The 20,174-nt window shown below is 52.4% G+C and overlaps 1 protein-coding gene across 2 annotated transcripts; it reads right to left on the reverse strand.

The window, feature by feature from the left end:
* Positions 1-4,477: 4,477 nt before the first annotated feature.
* On the reverse strand, positions 4,478-8,007 carry SRSF1 (serine and arginine rich splicing factor 1). Of its 2 annotated transcripts, none has more exons than XR_005703593.2 (4): positions 7,659-8,001; positions 7,274-7,458; positions 5,901-7,060; positions 4,478-4,982 (listed from the first exon to the last, which is right to left on the reverse strand). XR_005703593.2 is itself a non-coding variant. In XM_040082351.2 (4 exons), the coding sequence occupies exons 1-4, from the start codon at positions 7,850-7,852 to the stop codon at positions 6,438-6,440; spliced, it is 747 nt and encodes a 248-aa protein (XP_039938285.1). In that variant the 5' UTR covers positions 7,853-8,007; the 3' UTR covers positions 4,478-6,437. The 2 variants fall into 2 exon arrangements, 1 of the variants encoding a protein (XP_039938285.1); XM_040082351.2 differs by having other exon boundaries at positions 4,478-6,632; positions 6,888-7,060; positions 7,659-8,007.
* Positions 8,008-20,174: the final 12,167 nt, after the last annotated feature.

The following is a 20,174-nucleotide window of genomic DNA, read 5'->3' on the forward strand; positions in this document are numbered from 1 at the left end:
ATTTCGGTGCCGTTGGGAAAATATCCTGTGTCATCCTGCAAATCAGGCAGAAAATGATGCTCCCCGTGCCTTCCCTCCTGCCTGCACCCTGTGTACTGTAAAGACACGCACGTGAGAGGATGGAGAATCGATGGATCCAGAGCCTGCACAGCGGAATTTATTCCCCGTGTTTCATCTTGTATCAAAAAACCACTACAAAAACACAGGCCTGCCCTTTGTCAGAAGGGAAATACCCCGAGTTCAGCAAACTGCCAAGTTTTTCATGTTTAAATTTCCGCTGGCAGCTGCTCTCCGCAGCCAGTGCAACGCCCCGTGGGATGCAGCCAGCCCCAGAGCCCCGGATCCACGCTGGCAAATCTTCCCAGGTCGGCATCTGCGTGCTCTGAGCTCGTCAGGATCTGTCACGTCATCCGCTGCGCAGAGGGCAACCGAGTCATGCGAGAAACGGGCATTTCTTAAAAAAAAATACAGGACCCGAAGCGTGGATCGTGGCTGAGTCACTGAAACACGAAACTCACTAAAGGGATGAATTAGAGCTATTAGAATATAGAGGTAATTACTCATGTGAACAATGCCCTGCTCGACTCTTTAATGATTACACAAATTAGTGCATAAAATTATGTTAATGGCTCTGCAGGCAGCACATGCACCCAGCCCGGCGGGAGGGGATGAAGAGGTGAGCCAGGTGCCCCTCAGCACCCAGGAGCGAGGTGAGGGAGCGCCAGGAGAGGCTGCAGCCCATCCTGCGGCTCTGCCGGGCTCCGTGCCTGTCCTGTCCCGCAGTTCTGCCAGGCTCCATGCCCATCCCACGGCTCTGCCAGGTTCTGTGACCATCCCGCGGCACTGCCGGGCTCCGTGCCCGTCCTGCGGCTCTGCCGGGCTCCAGGACCATCCCGCAGCTCTGCCAGGCTCTGTGCCTATCCCATCCTGCAGCTCTGCCCTGCTCCATGCCCGTCCTGCCCTGCAGCTCTGCTGGGCTCCGTGCCCATCCCGTGGCTCTGCTGGGCTCCATGCCCGTTCTGTCCCATGACTCTGCCAGGCTCCATGCCCATCCCATCCCATCCCATCCCACCCCATCCCATCCCATGGATCCCATCCCATGGATCCCATCCCATGGATCCCATCCCATCCCATCCCATCCCATCCCATCCCACCCCATCCCATCCCATCCCATCCCATCCCATCCCATCCCATCCCACCCCATCCCGCAGCTCCGCCAGGGTAGGACAAAGCCCTGCAAGGAGCACACAGTGTGGGTGGGTACATCACTGGCTCACCCTCAGGCATGCGGGAGAGGGATTTCAGGGAACGTTTATTACACAGGGAACTGCCTGGAATCTTCATTTTTCCTCGTAACTCAGCTTTCTCTTTGAAACCGCTCCAACTGCAGTTCCAGATAAACTGCTCTTCCCGTGCAGGTGCAGCGAGGATCGTTCTGCACTCGGCATGGGGGACTCTCACCAGAGCTGGGGCTGCTTTAAGCCCATCTAGAAATGACTCTGATTTCGCTGCACAGCTAAAAACTCTGCTGTTATCAGGAGCAAGAAACCTCACGGCACAACCAACACTCACAGATCAATGAAAGAATCCCCTGTTCTAAAGCAGAAGTTTCTGTTAGGAAAAAAAAAAAACCCAAACAAACAAAAGAATAAAAACCCCAAAGTGTGGTTTCTCCTAGAAACCACAAGTTTTCTATCCGTTTCTATTTCGGAGCCAGTGTTGGGTTTATTAAGTACGGGGCTATCAGGACGATGTGTAATCAAGGAGGAGAGGTTCCCTCCCTCTCCCGGGCGCTCCCCGAAGCGTTCGCACAAAGAAGGCAGTATCGGGCCGGGCTGCCGGGCAGCTGCGCGGCCGAGGGCGGCACGGAGGGGCCACCCGGCCCCGGGGCGCACAATCGCCCTCAGTTGTACCAACAAAGCGGCACTATCGGAAGCGCAGGAGCATCGGAACAGGCAGATTCCCCGCGGGAATGGTGCAGCTCAGCCGGGTGGAAGCACCGGGGAGGGAACGCTGCCTGCAGCAGAAACCCACCCGCTTCTGGGTGGGAAAACGATTTAGGAGAAGGGATTACATATGGGCGTCTCCTCCACTTTAACGAAGGCCATTCCATTTCCCTACCCCTATCCTCTTTCTTCAGAGAGAATGGACTCCCAGAACATTTTGTTTCAGGAAGAACACACTCATGAAAGAGGACACCTGGCGCCTCGGCTGGCATCTGTTGAAATCCTAGCAAACACCTTTCCGGAAGAGGTGCTGGTGGAACAGCCGCCGTGGGCTGCCTGCCCCTTCCCACTCATGCACGGGCACACTAAGATCAACGCCAGCTTTACCCACCAGCCCCAGCCGGGCGAGTGGAGGGCTCCCAGGGAGCAGATTCCTCACGGGGGAAGTGGAATAGGCGCTTACTCAGATTCACTTTCATCCTCGGAGAAGCTGAAGGGCAAAGGGGATGGCACCGGGCTCCCTGGGTAGTGCCAGGCACGAGTGTTGCTCCCAAAACTCACTGACTCGTCACCATCTCTGTCACAATGTTAATGAACTCATAACGTGGTATAATTAAAAACTGAGAGTGTGTCAGGAGGCACAGCCTCCTCCAGTTAACTTCTCCTAATGCTGTCAAACCTGGTTCATAGCACGTTTCTGAGATATTAATTTAATTCCTCTATTTTATGTCAATCAGAGAACATGATGTTCCCCCCGAGGACGGTGGAACATGCCGGATCAGAATGTGAAATTAAAACACAGGGCACCTGGGGAAAGCCTTGCTTCACCCTGTGGTTTCCTGCTCCAGCATTGCCTGCCTGGCTGTTTGCAGCACGGTGTTGGAAACAATTCTACAGGAAAAAAGGGAATGCACGAGAGCTCCACGCTGGGAACAGGTTTGTTACAGGATCTCAAAGTGCTCCACGAACACCACAGCTGGGACACGGAGAACAAAGTGAGTGAGTGATGCTGGGGCAGGAACAGACCAGCAGCTCTGCCTGCAGTGACCTGAGCCCTTCCCTTGGAGGGGGAAAACCAAAACACGAGAGAACCCAGGAGTGCTCTGCTCCCTCCCGTTCTCCAGGTGCAATGGAAAGGCTGCCTCTCCACTCCACGGGGAGGATGGCAGCCTTCTGGCAGAGGTGTGCTTCCCACCAGCTCTCTGAGACCCCAGGTCAGCTTTCCAGGAAGGTGACACTCCATAAATCCCAAAGTAGAGAACACGGTGTTCCCACCTCCTCTTCCTGGGAGTCAGTGCCCTCCCGGAGCATCCGCAGGGTGATCCAAACCACGGGGATAATCTCAACAGCAAACAATCCTCACGTAGTTCCTGCTCCAGTTGATCCATACACAGGTGAGACCTGGAGCACATCCTGCACCCACCGGCTCCCCAGTGCCAGAAGCAGGATTGAGAAATTACAGCCTTCCTGCACCTCCAGCACGCTCCCTGTACAGGGAATTCCCAGTTACAGCCTTCCTGCACCTCCAGCACGCTCCCTGTACAGGGAATTCCCAGTTACAGCCTTCCTGCACCTCCAGCACGCTCCCTGTACCGGGAATTCCCAGTTACAGCCTTCCTGCACCTCCAGCACGCTCCCTGTACACAGAATTCCCAGTTGCAGCCTTCCAGAACCTCCAGCACACTCTCTGTACAGGGAATTCCTTGTCCTTGTTGGTCATTTGCCCCTGAAATTGGTGCTCCACACGTCGATGAGCTCCAGGTGAACCTGCTTAGAGGCACCAGCTCTGCCTGGACTCCCTGGCTCAGAACTAACACCTGCACGTCACGGTGGACACAGTGATCCCTCGGCTGTGCCAGGGTCCTTCACCCCTCCTCCCTAGGGGTGCTTTGGAGAGGGATCCTCTCCAAACTCCACTTCAGTCCTGGCACACCAAACTCTTCCGTTTTGCTTTGTTAAACACCCTGAACACGCCTGTACCCCTTAAAATCACTCCCACCTTCCTTCACCGTGAGTGATAGAATGGATCAATGCCCAGTAGAGTTTGGGGTTTTGGGGCAAAACTCCTTTGTTGCCCCAGCTCACACCCCTCTGCCATGGAGCCCTCACTTGTTTCCCAGATCCTGACAAACTCCCCTGGCAACAGCCACCCCCCCTTGCCCAGGGGCACAGCATTTCGAGGATCGCACGAGGTCCCAACTCCCGCTCCCTGCTTCGCCCACCCACCCAGGGACGGAGATCAGCCCCCATTTACCCCCAGGACAAGCCCGTAAGTCTCCCACTTTCCCCATGTGATCGCCTATCACAACGCTCCCTCCTTTAAGCATGAAGAATTCATTCCTTTCCCCTCCCCATCCACTGAATTCCACCCATTTCCCAGGGAACTGATCCTTTATTGAGGAGAAGCTCAAAGATGGACGCTTCCTGCGGAACACTCCGGGCTCTGTTCCGCACAAAAGGCTTTTGTCCGGATCCCCAACGCGAGGGCGGCGGGCGAGGACGAGGCTCTGCGACCAACGATGACACGGGGCGCGTTTTTGTAAAAATTTTATTTGTCAAAGAAAAAAAAGCAATGGCCAATTGAAACCTACGTCAACTTTAACTCCAATTTTTGGTCTTTAAATTTAGAGAAATTACATTTTTTTTTTTTTAAAACAACCCCCCCTTTTTCCCCTTAAAGGTTTACCATCTACTCGTGCTGAATCCTTCCAAGGAGATTGCTCCAGCGTACCTCTCCAGGTCCTCGCTTTGCTCCTTTTACCAAAAAAATGCAAAACTCCATCGTGCATCTTAAGGGCTCCAATCGTCAAAAATAGGAAAAAAAAAAAATCTTTGGAATAGCCAATTGAGTTGAATAAAAAAAATCCACACGAATGCGGTTTGGTTGGGGCAGGAATCCACTCCTATGTTCCTGGTAATTTGATCCCGCTCCATGAATCCTTGTAATTCAGCCTCCCTATCCTATCCACATTATGATTTGAATCCAATGATCCAGCTCCAAGGATTGGGATCCAGTGAGCCCTCTCCAATCCAAACCTTTATAACCAGCAAAACCAAAAAAGAGGAGGCAAAAAGTTAGATACTGTAATGAAAAAATAGGATTCTGGGGAATGATCAGTTATGTTTGCCATCAATTAATTCAGATGTACAGTAATAACTATCAATTCCCCAAAGCAAACTTTCCAATGGTGATGCTCAGATAATTTCTTTAGAAATGTTAATTACTATGCGGAGGAAACATTGTAAATATTTACAACATGTCAACCGGAAACGCCAACATACTCAGCGCATTGGTGGGTACGAGGTTTTGTGGTTGTAAAAAATGGTTTTACTAAACTGGAAAAGCTTTAACTGCTCGGTCTATCCACCTACTATGGAATGGCTGGACTACAGCTGCACTCCCAGCTGGAGGGAACGTTAACAATCGGTGTTTTCACACGGATTGTGAGTCAATCGTGAATTAGTCTGAGGGGGCAGGGCTGAGACTTAAATTATTCCCCGCTAGGTTTGCTATTTTTATTTTGCTTTCATTCTGGTACTTATAAAAATGCAACAGCCACGCTGTATCAGTCACACAGAGGACATGCAGATTTTAGCAGTATTGATATTATACTCTGATTGCGAGTTCTACTACAAGTGTACGGATACTACGGACATGGACACTTGTAACCAAACGCCGTGGGACAAATAAACCAATGCTCCCCCCCAGGCCCGGGTCATTCCTTTAAAAAACTAGAATGGAATCGAGAATTACAAAAGCAGGGATTTTGGCCACAATTGCCCCCCCCAGAAAAGGAAGTTTTAAAAGAGAAGAGCAATCGCAGCCTGCGGCCACGAGAACACGCCTGAAGCGACACGTGGGGACACGTAGGTGCTCGGCCTTAATTCCCCTGTCTCTCAGTATAAGGTCAATACTGCCAAGTTCATCTGTGACAATAGCACTTGGAGTCATACCATTGCCTCCATTATTGATCTGATCCTCCTCAATCCTCCTTTTGACAATCCTAAAATGATTGACATGTGCTCCACAATCCTTTAATCCAAAGCATTCTTAATCCATCTCTTCAGATATGTCTACAGAAAGACACACGAAAAGGCAAGATAAAATGTAAGATTCCCCCAGAAGAGACAAGTTAGCCACAAACATCCCAACATCCCCAGCTCGTCTCGACCACAGCGGAACACTGAGACATTTACACAGCAATACCACAGCTCCAAGAATGCTGGTATTGAACTAGAACTAAACCGGAACAATCCTGACTGACAGCAATTAAAATACAATTTACCAAAGACAGGAGGGGAATGTCGGTGTCGAGGAGCAAATACTCACTAGGGATTTTACACAAGAATGCAATTCAACACTTCAGCCAATTCGAGTAAAACAGTTGGAATTAAAAAAAAAAAATAAAAATAAATGAAAAGACTGTACTGAGTAAAGGAAAACTGTGTACAACATGGGGTTCTACAAAAAGATCAGAGCTAGAGTGATGTTTATGTACGAGATCGGGATCTGCTGTGGCGGGGAGAGTAGCGTGGAGATCCTCTGCTTCTTCTTGGGGAATAACTGCGGCTTCTGCTGTTGCTTCGACTACGGCTCCTGCTACGACTACGGCTGCGGGACCGAGATCTTCCATAGCTTGGGCTTCTTGGGCCATCAACTTTAACACGGATGTAGGCAGTTTCTCCCTATTGAATAGACAGAACTTTCGATTGACACGTCGAGGCTTCAGGGCCATGTTTCAGGCATGCTGACAGACTGCAGACAGCGTTACTACGGCCGGGACAGACAGCAGAGCTTACACGTCTATGTCCAGCCTGACCACACACTTATTTAGCTGCTTCGTAACCGAACAACGAACACCACACGTTCCTTACCTTCAAATCCTACTGTTAAGCCCCTTGTATCCAATTCTGGCCAAAGAAAGTAAGTGTGATACCTACCTCGTGAGATCTAAATTTAGTGTTATCCAGCTTTCGCACAGCGTAGGTCATGTCTTCCTTCCGCACAAACTCCACGACACCAGTGCCATCTCGGAAAACATCAGCATAACATACATCACCTGCTTCACGCATGTGATCCTTTAAATCCTGCCAACTTCCACTTGGAGGCAGCCCTACAGAAAAACCAAAACGTGACTTTAAAACCCGATTAGAGCCTCAGCCCCTGTAATGCAGCAGCGAAGAAGAGGAGCGCTCAGCGTGGAAGGCACACCACTCCTCCCCTCCCAAAGCACACAGGGCGATGCTTTTTAAGGAGCAGCTCGCAGCAGCACCGCGCCCGCAGGACCCCGGGGGAGCACTCAGGCTGAGAGAGAGCAATGACTCACCCGAGACGATCACTCTGTACTCCGAGCGCCGGGACGGGGGGCCGTACCGGCCCCGAGGGGCTCCTCCCCCTCCGCCGCCGCCGCCGCCTCTGCCGGTGCCGCGGCCGCTCCGAGGGAACTCCACGCGGAGGCGATACCCATCGTAGTCGTAGCCGTCCCGCCCGTAGACGGCGTCCTCCGCGTCCCTGCGGGCGGCACGGGGCGGGCGGTGAGCGCGGCCGCCGCACCCCCCGCCTTTGTTCCCGCTTCCCGCCCGCCTCTCCCCGCCCGCCGCCTCGCCGGGCCCCGTTAGCGCGGCCCGGGCCGCGGGGCGATGCTCCCGGGCGGGCAGCGGCGGCTCCGCAGGGGCTGGGGGGACCCGGGGCAGCGCCAGAGGGGGTCTCACCTGGGGTCCTCAAACTCGACGAAGGCGAAGGGCGGGCCCCCGCGGCGGTTCTTCAAATCGATGTCGCGGATGGCGCCGTACTTGTAGAACACGTCCTCGATGTCCTTGGTGCGGATGTCGGGGGGCAGGTTCCCCACGTAGATGCGGCAGTCGTTGTTGCCGGCCGGGCCGCGGATGACGCCGCCGCCGGACATGGCGAGGTCGGCAATGTTTGCGGCGGCGCGGGGCGGTGCGGGCGGCGCGGGGCGGCGGTGGCGGGGCCGGGCCGGGCTCTCGGAGCGCTCGTCACCTCCCCCGACCGCCGCTTCAAAATGGCGCCCGCGGCTCCGCTCGCGCTGCCTCTGCGCGCACCGATCTCACCCCGGGACGCAGCACCGGCCGCAGCACCGCCCGCGCTCACGGCGGACCAGCGGCGCACGCGTCTTCCGCCGCGCCCTCACTCTTCCGCCTTGCGCATGCGCTCTTCCGCCGCAAAGTAGTCCCTCGCTCCTTGCCGCTTCGGCGAAGCCGAGCCCGTGCGGGTGGCGCAGCTGTGGGGCGCGAGGCTACGCCAGCTCCGTTACACCGTGAGGAGCCTCCGGTCGCCGCGGCCAGTGAAAGACGCGCTTCCCGCTGGCGGCTTAAACAGCGGCGGCTGCGTGACGTCACGTCCGGTGCGGCGCCCCGCGCCTTTAGGCCCGGCCGGGGAGGGCGCGCCCCACAATGCACTGCGCGGGACGGCGGGCGCGCTTGGCGCCAAGCGCAGGGTGTCTCCCACAATGCACCGCGGGCGGCGATGGCGGCGGGGCCTCCTCTGTCCCCGCCGTGTCCCCACGGTGTCCCCGCCGTGTCCTCGCGCTGTCCTTACCGTGTCACCCGGGTGTCCCCGCCGTGGGCTGAAGGGACGAAGGGCTCGCGTTCAGTGCTCCGTCCCGGTGTGCCGTGCCGCGGGGCCGCTGGAGATAAGCGCTCTGCCCGCTCCCTGGGGTCAGGACCCAAAATGGCCGCCCTGGGGCGAGAGGGGCACCCAGCTCACGCATCTCCTTCAGCACATGGAGTCCGGCTTTAAATCTCTTGGGTCTGGGACTTCTCCCCCACTCGTGGGGTATTTTCCCATTCCTGAACCCATAGGATGGTTCTTGGGGGCTCTTGGCATCCGACATTTGCAGCTGAGCATGATGAGCTTGGGCAAAACACTTAAAAGAATGGGCTTGACTTGGTGTCTAAGTTAATAAAAATGGAGTGACAAAAAGCATTAAAAATTGAGGCAAAGTCGTATCCCAAATGGATCTGTTTGAGAACACGGCTGAGGGCTGCATGCTCCTGCAGAAGAATGTTCTATATAGTGCGTTTTTGAAGGTTTAATGTAGGGTCACATGAAAAACAGACTCAAGGCATAAAATTATATTCTGGGGAAGAAGCAGGGTGATAATATCCAAATATGTTATGTTTATAAGCTGTAATTTGAATAAAGACACTTTAAAATACCACTGGAGTACTCTGCATTGTCACAAAGCCCTCACTGATGTGTTAAAGCAGCTTTAGAGTGAGAAACCACTTCAGTGTGCCCATGTCCATGAGATAATACAAAAATATAGGTGAGATTGTGTTAAAAATTATTGAAGTGAATGATCTTGTGCAATCTAGGTGTCTCTCACTGATTGATCCCTGAGCGTTGTTTATATCAGCACAAGAAACTCTGTGGTGCTGGAGAGGTTCAGTCACTGGAACCTCCACGAGGGCTTAAAACAGTGTTGAAGTGCGGAGAAAACCCTTTCAGGATCATGAGTTAATTAAGGGAGTGTGAAAAATGCCTCCTGCCTCTTCCCTGGAGCCCATCGTACTGCCCTCATTTTTCACACGTTAATGAAAAATGCATATTCCTCTGGAAAAACAGCAACCAGGTGGCTGACAGGAAAGTATTTGCAGTGTAACCTGTGTGGCTGTTACAAACGCTGCCCATTTTTCTCCCCCTGAGGTGGAGGGGCAGCGATGCCTCGGCTCCAGGGTTTTTAACGAGGGATGTCCCTGTTGGGTCACCAAGGGATTAAAGAACAGCCCAGGTGGGGTGAGAGAGCCCATCTTCCCCAGAGGCAAAGGGTAAATTCCCAACTGCCTGGGGATGTTCTGCATCTGTGGCAGGGTTTTAGGGTTTCACAGTTCTCTTTGTAGTGGAACACAACGTGGTGAGCAGCGACTGCGGCCCCTGCAGTTCCAGCGTGATCTATGTAACTTCAGTGGGTGATTCGGGGGCAATAATGGGGTTTTAAGGTTAATTAACAAGCTACTCACAATTTAACAAGCTGGTCAGTTCTTTGGCAGCTCAGCGGGGACACTTTTTGGGGTTCCCATCCCTGGAAGCGTCCAAGGAGTGTGAGGACGTGGCACTCAGTGGTGTGGTCTGGGTGACAGGGTGGTGAGGGTCAAGGATTGGACTCAGTGATATTGGAGGTCTTTTCCAACCTATGATTCAGGGATTCTGTGATCCCTGGAAGTGTCCAAGGCCAGGCTGGACGGGGCTTGGAGCAACCTGGGAGAGTGGAAGGTGTCCCTGCCCATGGCAGGGGGCGGAACTGGGGGAGCTTTAAGGCCCCTCCCAACCCAAACCTTTCTGTGATAAATAAAAAAAACACCAACAAGTCCCCTCCCCACAAAAAAAACCAAAACCCCACAAAGATCCTGATTATGTTTTTCCCAGGTGTAGGGAAACTCTGCCCTTTGCCAAGAAATGAGTCTGTATTTTCAAAAACATATTAAAATTGCTGAAAATTGTTCTTAAAGGCATCATAAACCAATGGTAAGTCTGGTTGCTTGGTGAAAACCTTTTTGCATAATTTCTTTTGTGTCTTAATAGTCCTCATAACTGCTTTAAATGATTCTCTTAATTACCTTAATGAAGTGTCTCTTTATAGAAGTATTAGATGTTTTCTTCCTCATTACCTTCCTTAGGTCTGCGTTATCAGTGGAGTGTTTAGTTGGATACGCTGCACAATACTTATTTCTCGGAGTATTTCTTGTCTTTCTAGCAAAATACACTTTTTGTGGGGAATTAATAAGTTATGTAGAAAATAAATTACTGGGAAGGCAAAGGCAAATAATCTTGCTAAAAAAAAAAAAGAAGTCAACTACTATAAAATGATAAGTTTTTGTTCTCAAAATGGGAGCCGTGGAAACCAGGACTTTCCAAGGTAGAATAATGCAAGTATTACCCATATAACATCACTGCTTATTGTTATTCCTGATGAATCTTGGGCAGCAGGAGGTTTCCCAAGCAGAGCTGCAGAGCTGGGGCTGTGGCCCACGGCCTGTCATCGCCCGGCTTTGTCACAGAGAACCTGTTTGTCCTAGTCCTTGCTACAGAGCAATCCAGCTGGGAATAGTCCTGACTAATCTTACTGTGTTGCAAAATAACAGTTCATCAAAGCTCATATTGTTTGGGAGGAAAAGGGTCGTGTATTTTAAGAGGCATCTGAAGTTGTAATGTGGGGTTTTTTTGAGAACTGAGCAATGAATTGTCCAAACTTGTCCTTTCCCTCCTGTAACAGTCCTTTGGAATCTGCTGCTGGAGGGGTTTCCTTGGCATTTCACCGGGAACTTGAAACCACACAGGTTGTGTCTTTGGGGGTGAAAGACAAAGCTGATATTCTGGGGGGGGTGTGTGTCCGTCCCTTTTAAATGGTGCTTCAAAGTTCTCAAATTTACTGTTTTGCTTGTAGGAAAAAGATGCAAAAAAACGAGTCTGACTTTTTCAGAGAAACTCTGAGCTAAAGATAAGACAAGGAAAGTGTGTGTAAGCTTGAAAATAATTCCCATAGCAGTGGATGGTGACAGAGCTCGTTTTGTTTATGCAGATTTATCTGTAAGCAAGGAGATTTCCTCTGCACATGCTGCGGCATGTCTGGATGCAAACAGAAAACACAGCACACTGCCAGTGGGAATTTTTCCTGGAAGCCAGCCCAAAAGGGCACACACGGGTGGAGACTTAAAGGAGAAAAGCCAGACGAGCAGAGCTAACACCACCAGAATTCAAATCCAGGTGGATTTGGAATGTTCATTTTTTTTTTAAATTTCCAAAACCCTGCTGTTTTTCCTTTGTGACAACAGCCACACCGTACAGCTGGCCCCACAGCGTGCCCAGATCCAAGGTCCCTGGAGCAGAGTGATGGGGCACAGGGAAGCAGAATCAGTTAAATTGTGAGTGGTAGCAATAAAAGGTTAATTAAAAAAAATTTAAAATAATAAAAATAATGGGTTTGCTGTGATTTCTGCTGTCTTCTTTTCATGTTACTTGGATTTGCAGCTATTCCCACCTGCCAGCACACCATGGCTGGGGCTGGGAGGGAAAGGGGCAGCGGTTAGCATGGACCAGAAAGTTTCAGTGCGTCCCACCAATCAATTTTTGTGGATTTATTTCCCTGGGAAGACATTTCTGTTCATCTAGAGCTCTGCCATTGCTCCCTGCCTCCCGCTGTCACCGAATATCGTGGCAGCTGCTTGCATTGCTCTTCCCTCTCCCTGCCTGGTGGGATGCTCCAAGGCCTGACGTGGGGAGGGAGGAAAATAAATGCAAACTGTCAATGTAAATAAACCTGCTAACAGGTTCCTTTGCTAAGGAATAAATAAGTGGAAAGGAGCGAATCCATTTGGGTCGCTCATTCCAGAGGGAACCTCGTGGTTTGGCAGGCCCTGGGCAGCGAGGGTTTTCCTGCAGCTGCTCCTTTTCCTTTTGCTGTTTTTTTTTTTTTTTTTCCCCTGTGCATTTTCCTGGGCTTGCCTCCTTTCCCCTCCATGCATTCCCACACTCCAGGCATGTGGCACACAGCCAGCGGAGCCCTCCACAGCGGGATCCGGTGAGGAGCCACTGCCGCAGCGCTCCGGTGGCACAGCTCCGGCAGCGGCCGCTCACCGGCGCTTCCCAGCGCTTGTGTTCCAACTCGGAGTGAGCGGTGCCATCCCGGTGCAGGGAACTGAAACGGTGTTTGTCCATCAGAGGTACTGACAGCTCCTTCTCTCTCCTTCTCTGGTGCGTGTCATCTGTCCCCATCCCCGCCAGGACACGGCAGGGCTGTGGCACAGCCACGGGCAGCGGGAGCTCTGCACTTACACATCCCGGGGATGTCTCTGCGGGGGCCACGCCACCGAGCCAAGCCTGGGGAGCGTGGATAGAGCTGGATCTCTTTGTTCTCCAAAAACAACCCAAATTTGCCAGGCCTGAGTGGATTTTAAAAGGAGGTTTTCCATTAGCTTTCCGTGGAGAGCCGCTGGCAGCGCTGCCAACGTCCCCGAGTCGGGGCTTTCAGCGCCACGCGGCCCCTGTGGCATCCGCGAGGGTTTGCTGATCTTATTTAATGCAGGGAACTGCAACGAGAGAGAAATGCATTAAGATTGGTTTCAAGCAGAGTATTTTTAAATACAAATGAATTTTTTGGAGCAGTTTCATTGGCGCTGTAACTTTATGTAAACACTGGAAGAGGCAAGGGACTGTGATAACCATGTGAAACAAAAACTCACAGAGACCAGGGTGGGAGGGACACTGAGCCATATATTTTTCCTGTCAGAGCTCAATGAAAGGCAAATAAACGAGGAAAAATAAACTCAATGTTTACAAAAGGGCCAGCATGGGAGAAGTTGCCAAGGTCCAGAGCAGTTTGCTGATCCCAGTGCCCAGGTACTGCTGAAAGGATCCTTCTCACACTGGAAATCCTGTTTCACAGCATTTTATTATCCAGACATTCCTCATCTAGGAAACCTCATAGTTCATATCCTATTAATTCTTAAGGAGAAGGATGCAAATTAAGTGCTTTTAAATGAGCAGGTTAAAAGATGTGTCAGAAATTAGGAGCGGAGCCCCAGCAGCAGCTGCTCCATGCTCTGCTCTGCAGTGCAAAGAAAAAACAAGACAATTTGACTTATGTATAATACTGGACTTGCTGTACCACAGTAGCCCAACTAAAACATGAAATAGAACCTATTTTTTTTTTCCATTTCCTAATAGGTCTTTTAGGTGCCGTTTCTTGAGGGCAGTAAATAGGAATATCAGGTCTTTGTCAGCTGTGTCATTTAGAGCATGAATGATGGATACTAATTTGATCATTTCCCAAGAAGGATATTAATATTTTTATCCTCTGAAATATACGTGAGGAAGGAAGGATCCAAGGAGCAGAAGCTGCCTGGGATGAGGAGCCTGGGACAGCTGGGCTGGCAAGGGCAGGGAGCTGCTGCACCAGTAAAAGCTGCAGTTCCTTCATGGGAACCAGTTAACCATAAATCCAAGGCTTTGGATGATGTCCTGGCATACCAAGGACTTTACTGCTTCTTCATTTGTCTTCCCGTTCCAGAGGGTTTCACCACACACACACACACACACTCACACATACACGTACATGTGTGGCATCCCCGTGAGGCTTTTTTGCTGTTAGCAGCAAACAATACCTCTGCTGCCGAGCTGAGGGTGAGCACAAAGCAGCGCCTCCCCTTCTGTTTGCTCTGAGAGCATCAATGCTGCCAGTGCGCAGTTTTTCTCCTCTAGGGCTCATTTTTTGTTTATTATTCCCCTTTTCATTCCTCCTCATCCTCCCAAACTGATTGCACGCCTGCTTGCAGTTAAATATGAGCTGAGCGCTGTGATGGACTGGGGCTGAAGTGTCCCTGGGCACTGGTGGGACTGGAATGAGCTGGAAATACATCTTCCGTACCCTTACATTGGTGGTTTACACTGAGGGCACAGCTTTGGGTTTTGCTGGTGTCTGCTGGCTTCTGGGTGCTCCACAGCAAAGCCAGGTGTGTGTGCTGGTGGCTGAGCACAGGCTGGCCTGGATCCCAGCACGGAGGCTCACCTGGATCCCGGCACGGAGGCTCACCTGGATCCCGGCACGGAGGCTCACCTGGATCCCAGCACAGAGGCAGAGCCATTCCAGGGCACCGAGGGCTGTTCCCAAGGCCACGTGTCTGTGCAGAGCTGTGCTCTCCTCCCATGGATATTTCCGTGCTGTGGGACCTAAGCAGCTGTAACACTCCCATAAGAAAAGCACCACCTTTGCAAACTTTGGCAATGTTTGGCTGGAAGCCTCTGCTCTTTGCTGGCCATGAAGTGCATTCCTGACACCTCTCCCTGCGTATCCACGATAACCATCTCCTCAGACCAGGGATGGGGTTGGACCCTGCCCAGAAACTCCCACCCTGGGGATTGTCAAGCAGGGGATGGGGCACACTCGCAGCTCCAGATAGGAGTTTCCTGGCTCGTTCTGGAGATGCCAGATGGAGGTGGATACGGGCTGTGCTCCCCTCTCTCCCTGCTCCTGCCCTCGTGCCCTCGCTGATCTTTTGGGTTGTGCTGGCTCGGAGCAGTGCCCTGCACAAGGACAGCCCTTCCCTCTGCATTTCCAAGGCCGATTAAGCAGGAGGCAGAGTAGCCTTAAGCATTCCTCTAATTAAAACAAAATCCCTCATGGCCTCTTATACACAGATATTACAGACTTAAGGGTTGTATAAAATCTGTATTTATTGATCAGATCAACTGTTGCAGCTCCTTCTGTGAGAGCATCAACGTGACCAGGGCTGGCGAGGAGGGCAGGAGGGGGTTTGGCCCGAGCTTTGAGTGATGCCAGCCCAGGGTGAGCCCCTGAGTACTGGCCTGCTGTAGATACATTTATACCCGTTTGTATACATTAATATACATCGAAATACACAGCTGCCCAGCTAGGCATCACCTCCAACACCCATCTGGGTCCTGCTTTCCCAGGCTGTTCCCTGGTTTGTGGAGTTGTACCACAGGGGGTTGTTTCTGGCTGCTTTGCTCCTGAGCCCACTCAAATGGCTGTTTTCTCGATTGCAGGAAGGTAAAAGCATTTCTGGTAAAACCTCGAAGGACAGGACATACTTTCCAGGGAGAAGCAACCACTCGAAAGCTTTTGCAGGCTGAGATTTTGTGCTCAGCAAGTTGCTTCAATTTGAAGCTCAATCCTAAGAAATGTGAGTGTGTGGTGGAAATGTCTGCAGCCCTGGATTAAAGTGGCGCTGGCAGATGAGGCTGTACCTTCCACAAGATAAACATTACAGAAAAATAGTGTAAATACGGGGGATTCTATTTTTTTCCCCTCATTTTTTTTTCCCTCACTTGGGCCAGGAACTGCTAAATCTTAAATAAATCGTTGCAAAAGTGAGACTGACCTAAATTATTCTTCACAGTGGAGACCTTGTCTCCTGCTTTTGGAGATTCTTGTATTTAAGCAGTGCCAGAACAGGGTTTAAGTTGTCTGCACAGCAGTAGCTCCTTCCTACGCCCTGGGGAGCTCGGGGGAAGGTGTGAGATTGGCTGGCGTGTGCCAGCAAGGCTGCTGGGGCGGCAAAGCCACCAGCTCACACACGCTGGGGGAGCCAGCAGGGGTTTTTGGTGCCACACCATCCCGTGCTCGGTGCTGGCAGGTTTCCCTGCCCTCTGTGGGGCTGTCGCTGTGCCGGGCTCCGCTTGTTCCCAGTGAGCACGCAGTGCCTAATTAAGTCACGCACATGTGTTTAATCAGGGAGTGCACAAGTGCCCGGATAATTTGCGTTTGAGCACCCAAGGAGGTGATGCATCAGCATCCAAACTGACCCTGCCTGAGCACGCACAGGTTCACACTTAGAGCTCGCACAGGGCTGTTCCTGCAGGGAAGCCGGGTCAGCACGTCCGTGCATGGCTCCTTCCCGTGCCCATGAGCCCCGATCAGGGCATGCATGAGCACCCGGGCAGTTCACGCATGAGCGCCCGTTATTTGGCATACAAACGCCCAATTAGCCTGTGCATGACTGCTCAATCATCCCATGCATGAGCACTGAGTGGTTTGCACATGGTTTGCCAGTAGGTTCACTGGTGAGCACCCAGTATGTTCCCAGAGCAGGGACTCCCCGGGGGTCTGCAGCCTGTGGCTGGAAGAAGGAGCAAGGAGCGTGGCAGAGTGGGGGGAGTGCAGCTCAGGGATATGGCTGACGTGGATGTGGGGCAGGAGGAACCCCCACCCTGCAGCCAGCCCAAAGCCACTGGCATGCCTTGGCACCTCCCAGCTCCTCTGACGGCAGCACCGTGCTCTGCGTGACCACAGGAACCCAGCTTTGGCAAGTGCTGTGGCTCACAGGAGGGTGGAGTAAATGATCACAACAGCCCTTTCAGCCTTAAAAATGTAAGGAAGCCTTTGATGTGCAGGCAGGACGCCTTGCAGATAAACCACATGTAGTATAGGCCTTGCACACCAGCCCAAAGAGAGGGAGCACAGAAAAAGAAGAATGGAGAAACTCTAAATGAAATTAGCCATCTTCCTGGCCCTGGCCCTGCAAGCCCTGAGTCTGAGTCTGTGTCTCCAGCCCCTGCACCATGGTCGACTCAGAGCCCTGCACAGCCCACTGTGGGAGTGAAGCCACAAGACACAGTCACAGAACACATGGCTTTGATGTGACCTTTCCTTCAGTGTTTATGTTGTCTCCAAACCGGGTTTTTCTGTTCAGGAGAGATCACATTAAAGGGAGTTGCCAGTTCTCAGTGCATCCATCGGGTCCAGGAGGCCGGGCTGGGGAGGTGGGAGCTGACAAAAAGACAAGCTAGACAAGGTGCTTTTGGGAGCAGAGAGCTGGGTCGCTTCTCACCCCTCGTCCCCCTGCATGCACTGAGGCAGTTCTTACATCCCTGTGCTCATACGACCCTGCTGAGATTCCAGAGAGACGTCCTTATTTATGGATCCTGCATGAACTGCACACCGCGAGTCACTCGCAAAAACTTGCAGGGAGCAGCTGACCTGAATCCATATTAATAAGGCTCACAAGTCGTGGAGTGTTTTCTCTCATGCCTGTGGGATGGCAGGAACGCGCTGCCTTGTGGCACGCAGGCTTTAGACAAAAAGCCGTCTATAGCCTGTCACATTTTTAAGCCCGTTTGCCTTGGAGATAAGCCCGGGCTGCCCTGCCACGCTGCAGCTGCCTCTGCTCCGGGCCAGACCTGGGGAGATGGGGAGCGATGTCTCCCTGCATGCTGGAGCCAGGGAAAGGCCATGCTGGCTTTGGGGACGGCATTGGGCTTTCAGAGCCCCCAGTACGTGATGCTGCTGGGAAGTGTGGGATCTAGTTCTACAGAGGAGCATTTCTCCTTGGGCAGGGACACCTCAACCTCTGCACCCACTGCCTGGCTGCCTCCACAGCAGTTACAGGGAGGCACACTCTTCCCAGCTGGGAAACCTGGGGGACAGTCCCAGGTCTGGTATTCCTGCACTCTGGTTTCATGTTGGGATGAAAGCCTTTGCAGATCAGGCAATAAACCGGGGGACTTGGGGCTGCTCTTGCTGTTAAAGGACCACTCACGGTGTCCAAACCCTCCGCTCAGCGGTGGCAGCTCCCGCGGGAGGTTTTAGAGCCTTTCCTTTTGTAGGGCTTTTTTTTTTTTCCACGGGATTTATCCAGGTTCAATAGCAGGGATTCGGGGAGATAATAACGTACATTAACCAGAGCGGTGGAAACTGCTTTGCAAACAAGATTGATCAAAGCAGCCCAGGATGGAGAGCAAACCCTCCGGAATGTGCTTTGCAAAACACTTGCCAAAACAATTGACTCCTGGTAAAAAATAACACAGCCCTGGGGGGCTGTGCCAGGGAGGGACCCAGCTCCAGCAGCCAGAATGCTGGTGGGGGGCTGCAGCCATGAGCAAGGGCTTTTGTGGATATGATGAAGTGGCCAAAGCTCTGTTGGGATGGAGCAGCAGTCCTGCTCCAGGGTGCCCACACCCTCCATTCCACTCCAGAGGGGAATTAATAGAAGGTGCTTTACTGCTGCTGTTGTTTTTATTGATTATTGGCAAGGAGAGTGACTGATGGTGGAGTCTAGAGAAAGGAGGGGGGCAGAGGTCCAGGAGACACGTGGGAGAGGAGAGAGGGAAGGAATTCCTGCAGTGAAAGGGGATGAAGGTGACATTTTAGCCGTTGTCTGCTTTGGATCTGTGTTATAAAATAAGTCAGTGTGCCACGTCCATGGCTGGGCAGAGCAGAAATAATGGGCTGAGTCATATCAAAGTGAGTTTAGGTTAAAGAAGAAAAATTTCCTGTGGGGGATGTTTCTGCAGAGGTACAGCATGGAAGCAGAGCTGGTGGAAGGAATGCTGCAGCCGCATTCACGCTGTCAGCCTTGCATTTCAATCTCAGACCTCTGCATTTCTTGTGGCAGATGGGCAAAAAGTCTGTGGTTTTTTACTTGTAATCTCCTGGGATTGGAAACACATCCCAGGGGAAGCATGTGGCCACGGGGCAGGAGGAGCACAGCCTTAGATGGCAAACTGCTTCTCACGCCAGGCCCTTTTCCTGTGAATCTCTGTGAAGTGCTTTATATAGTTCACTCAGAGGAATTTATAAACAAATGCCTTTTGTCACTCTTCAGGAATGCATCTCCCTCCATCAATCCTCCAAACACTTTCTTGTCAAGGCCACGCTCCTTCCAGTGCAAGGAGCAGGGCTCCTCTGCTTCCTCTTGCTGCAGATGCTTTGGGAGAGGCAGGATGTAACTGGGATAGGGTTACATTGGGATTACAGAAGCAGCCACCAGCTCTGGAGCCAGCTCTGGGGGCTGTAGACTGTCCCATTTGGGTTCAGGGCCATTTTTGATACCTTGTCCCTTTGCTCCTCAGGGCAGCTGCCTCCTGGGCTGAAGGTGCCCACAGGCTTCTCCAGGACAGGAGGGAGACAAGTGCTGGTTCTGCACTGGGAAAATACCAGGCGGTTCATGTGGTGTGACTCTTGGGGATGTCCTGTGCAGGGTTAAAAGCTGGACTCAATGATTCTCATGAGTCTCTTCCAACTCAGAGTATTCTGTGATGGGAGCCCTCGTGGGAAAGCCAGGGGCTCCCACTGGGTGGGACAGACAGGATGAGCATCGCTCAGCAGCTGCCTCTGGCCCTAAAACCTGCCGGGCCCCATCAGCTGCCCTGCCTCAGCTCAGCGCGGAGAGCAGAGCGCAAACCTCCCCGATGCGAACGGCGGCTCCGTTCCAAGGCTCTGCGCCGCCCGGTCTGGAAAGCTCATAAAACAGATCCACACGGCTCAGATCTGCTGCCTCAACAGAGACTCGGCAGAGCTATAAATAGCCCAGCCAAGCGTGGTGCAGCGAACCTGAGCGGAGCCGGCTGCCCTGGCGGGCAGGCGCTCCGGGAGCCGTGTGGGGACGGCCGGCTCGGCCGCTCTGCTGCACGGCCTGAGGAGCTGACCCGCTCCGGCCAAGACTGTGTCACCTGCCCGGGCATGGCCTTGTCCCACCCCGTGCTCCTACAGCCTCGGTGCTGGGCACCGCAGTGTTCATTCATGCTCACTTGATTTTCTGCTGCTGACTTCTCTATTAAAGCAGGAGCTCAGGTCTGGACCCATTAAGGAAGAGTAAATATTTTATTGGCTGTTGGAGTTTTGACCAGTATCTCAGAGGTTACAAAGGTCACACTAGGAAATATCCATTTCATTAGCAAACAGGATTGGCCCATTCCGGGGCTGCTGGCTCGTGGAATGAACCCAGCCTGTCTCCTGGGTGCTGTAACCA

This window comes from Hirundo rustica, chromosome 19 (assembly GCF_015227805.2).
Source record: "Hirundo rustica isolate bHirRus1 chromosome 19, bHirRus1.pri.v3, whole genome shotgun sequence".
Classification (NCBI taxonomy): Eukaryota; Metazoa; Chordata; class Aves; order Passeriformes; family Hirundinidae; genus Hirundo; species Hirundo rustica.

Bases quoted from the DNA above. Each gene is read 5' to 3' on its own strand.
- SRSF1 (XM_040082351.2), bottom strand. From the start codon at position 7,852: ATGTCCGGCGGCGGCGTCATCCGCGGCCCGGCCGGCAACAACGACTGC. The intron at 7,459-7,658 runs GTGAGACCCCCT...TGCCGCCCGCAG, and splicing joins GTCGAGTTTGAGGACCCCAG to GGACGCGGAGGACGCCGTCT. The intron at 7,061-7,273 runs GTGAGTCATTGC...GTTTTTCTGTAG, and splicing joins GTACAGAGTGATCGTCTCGG to GGCTGCCTCCAAGTGGAAGT.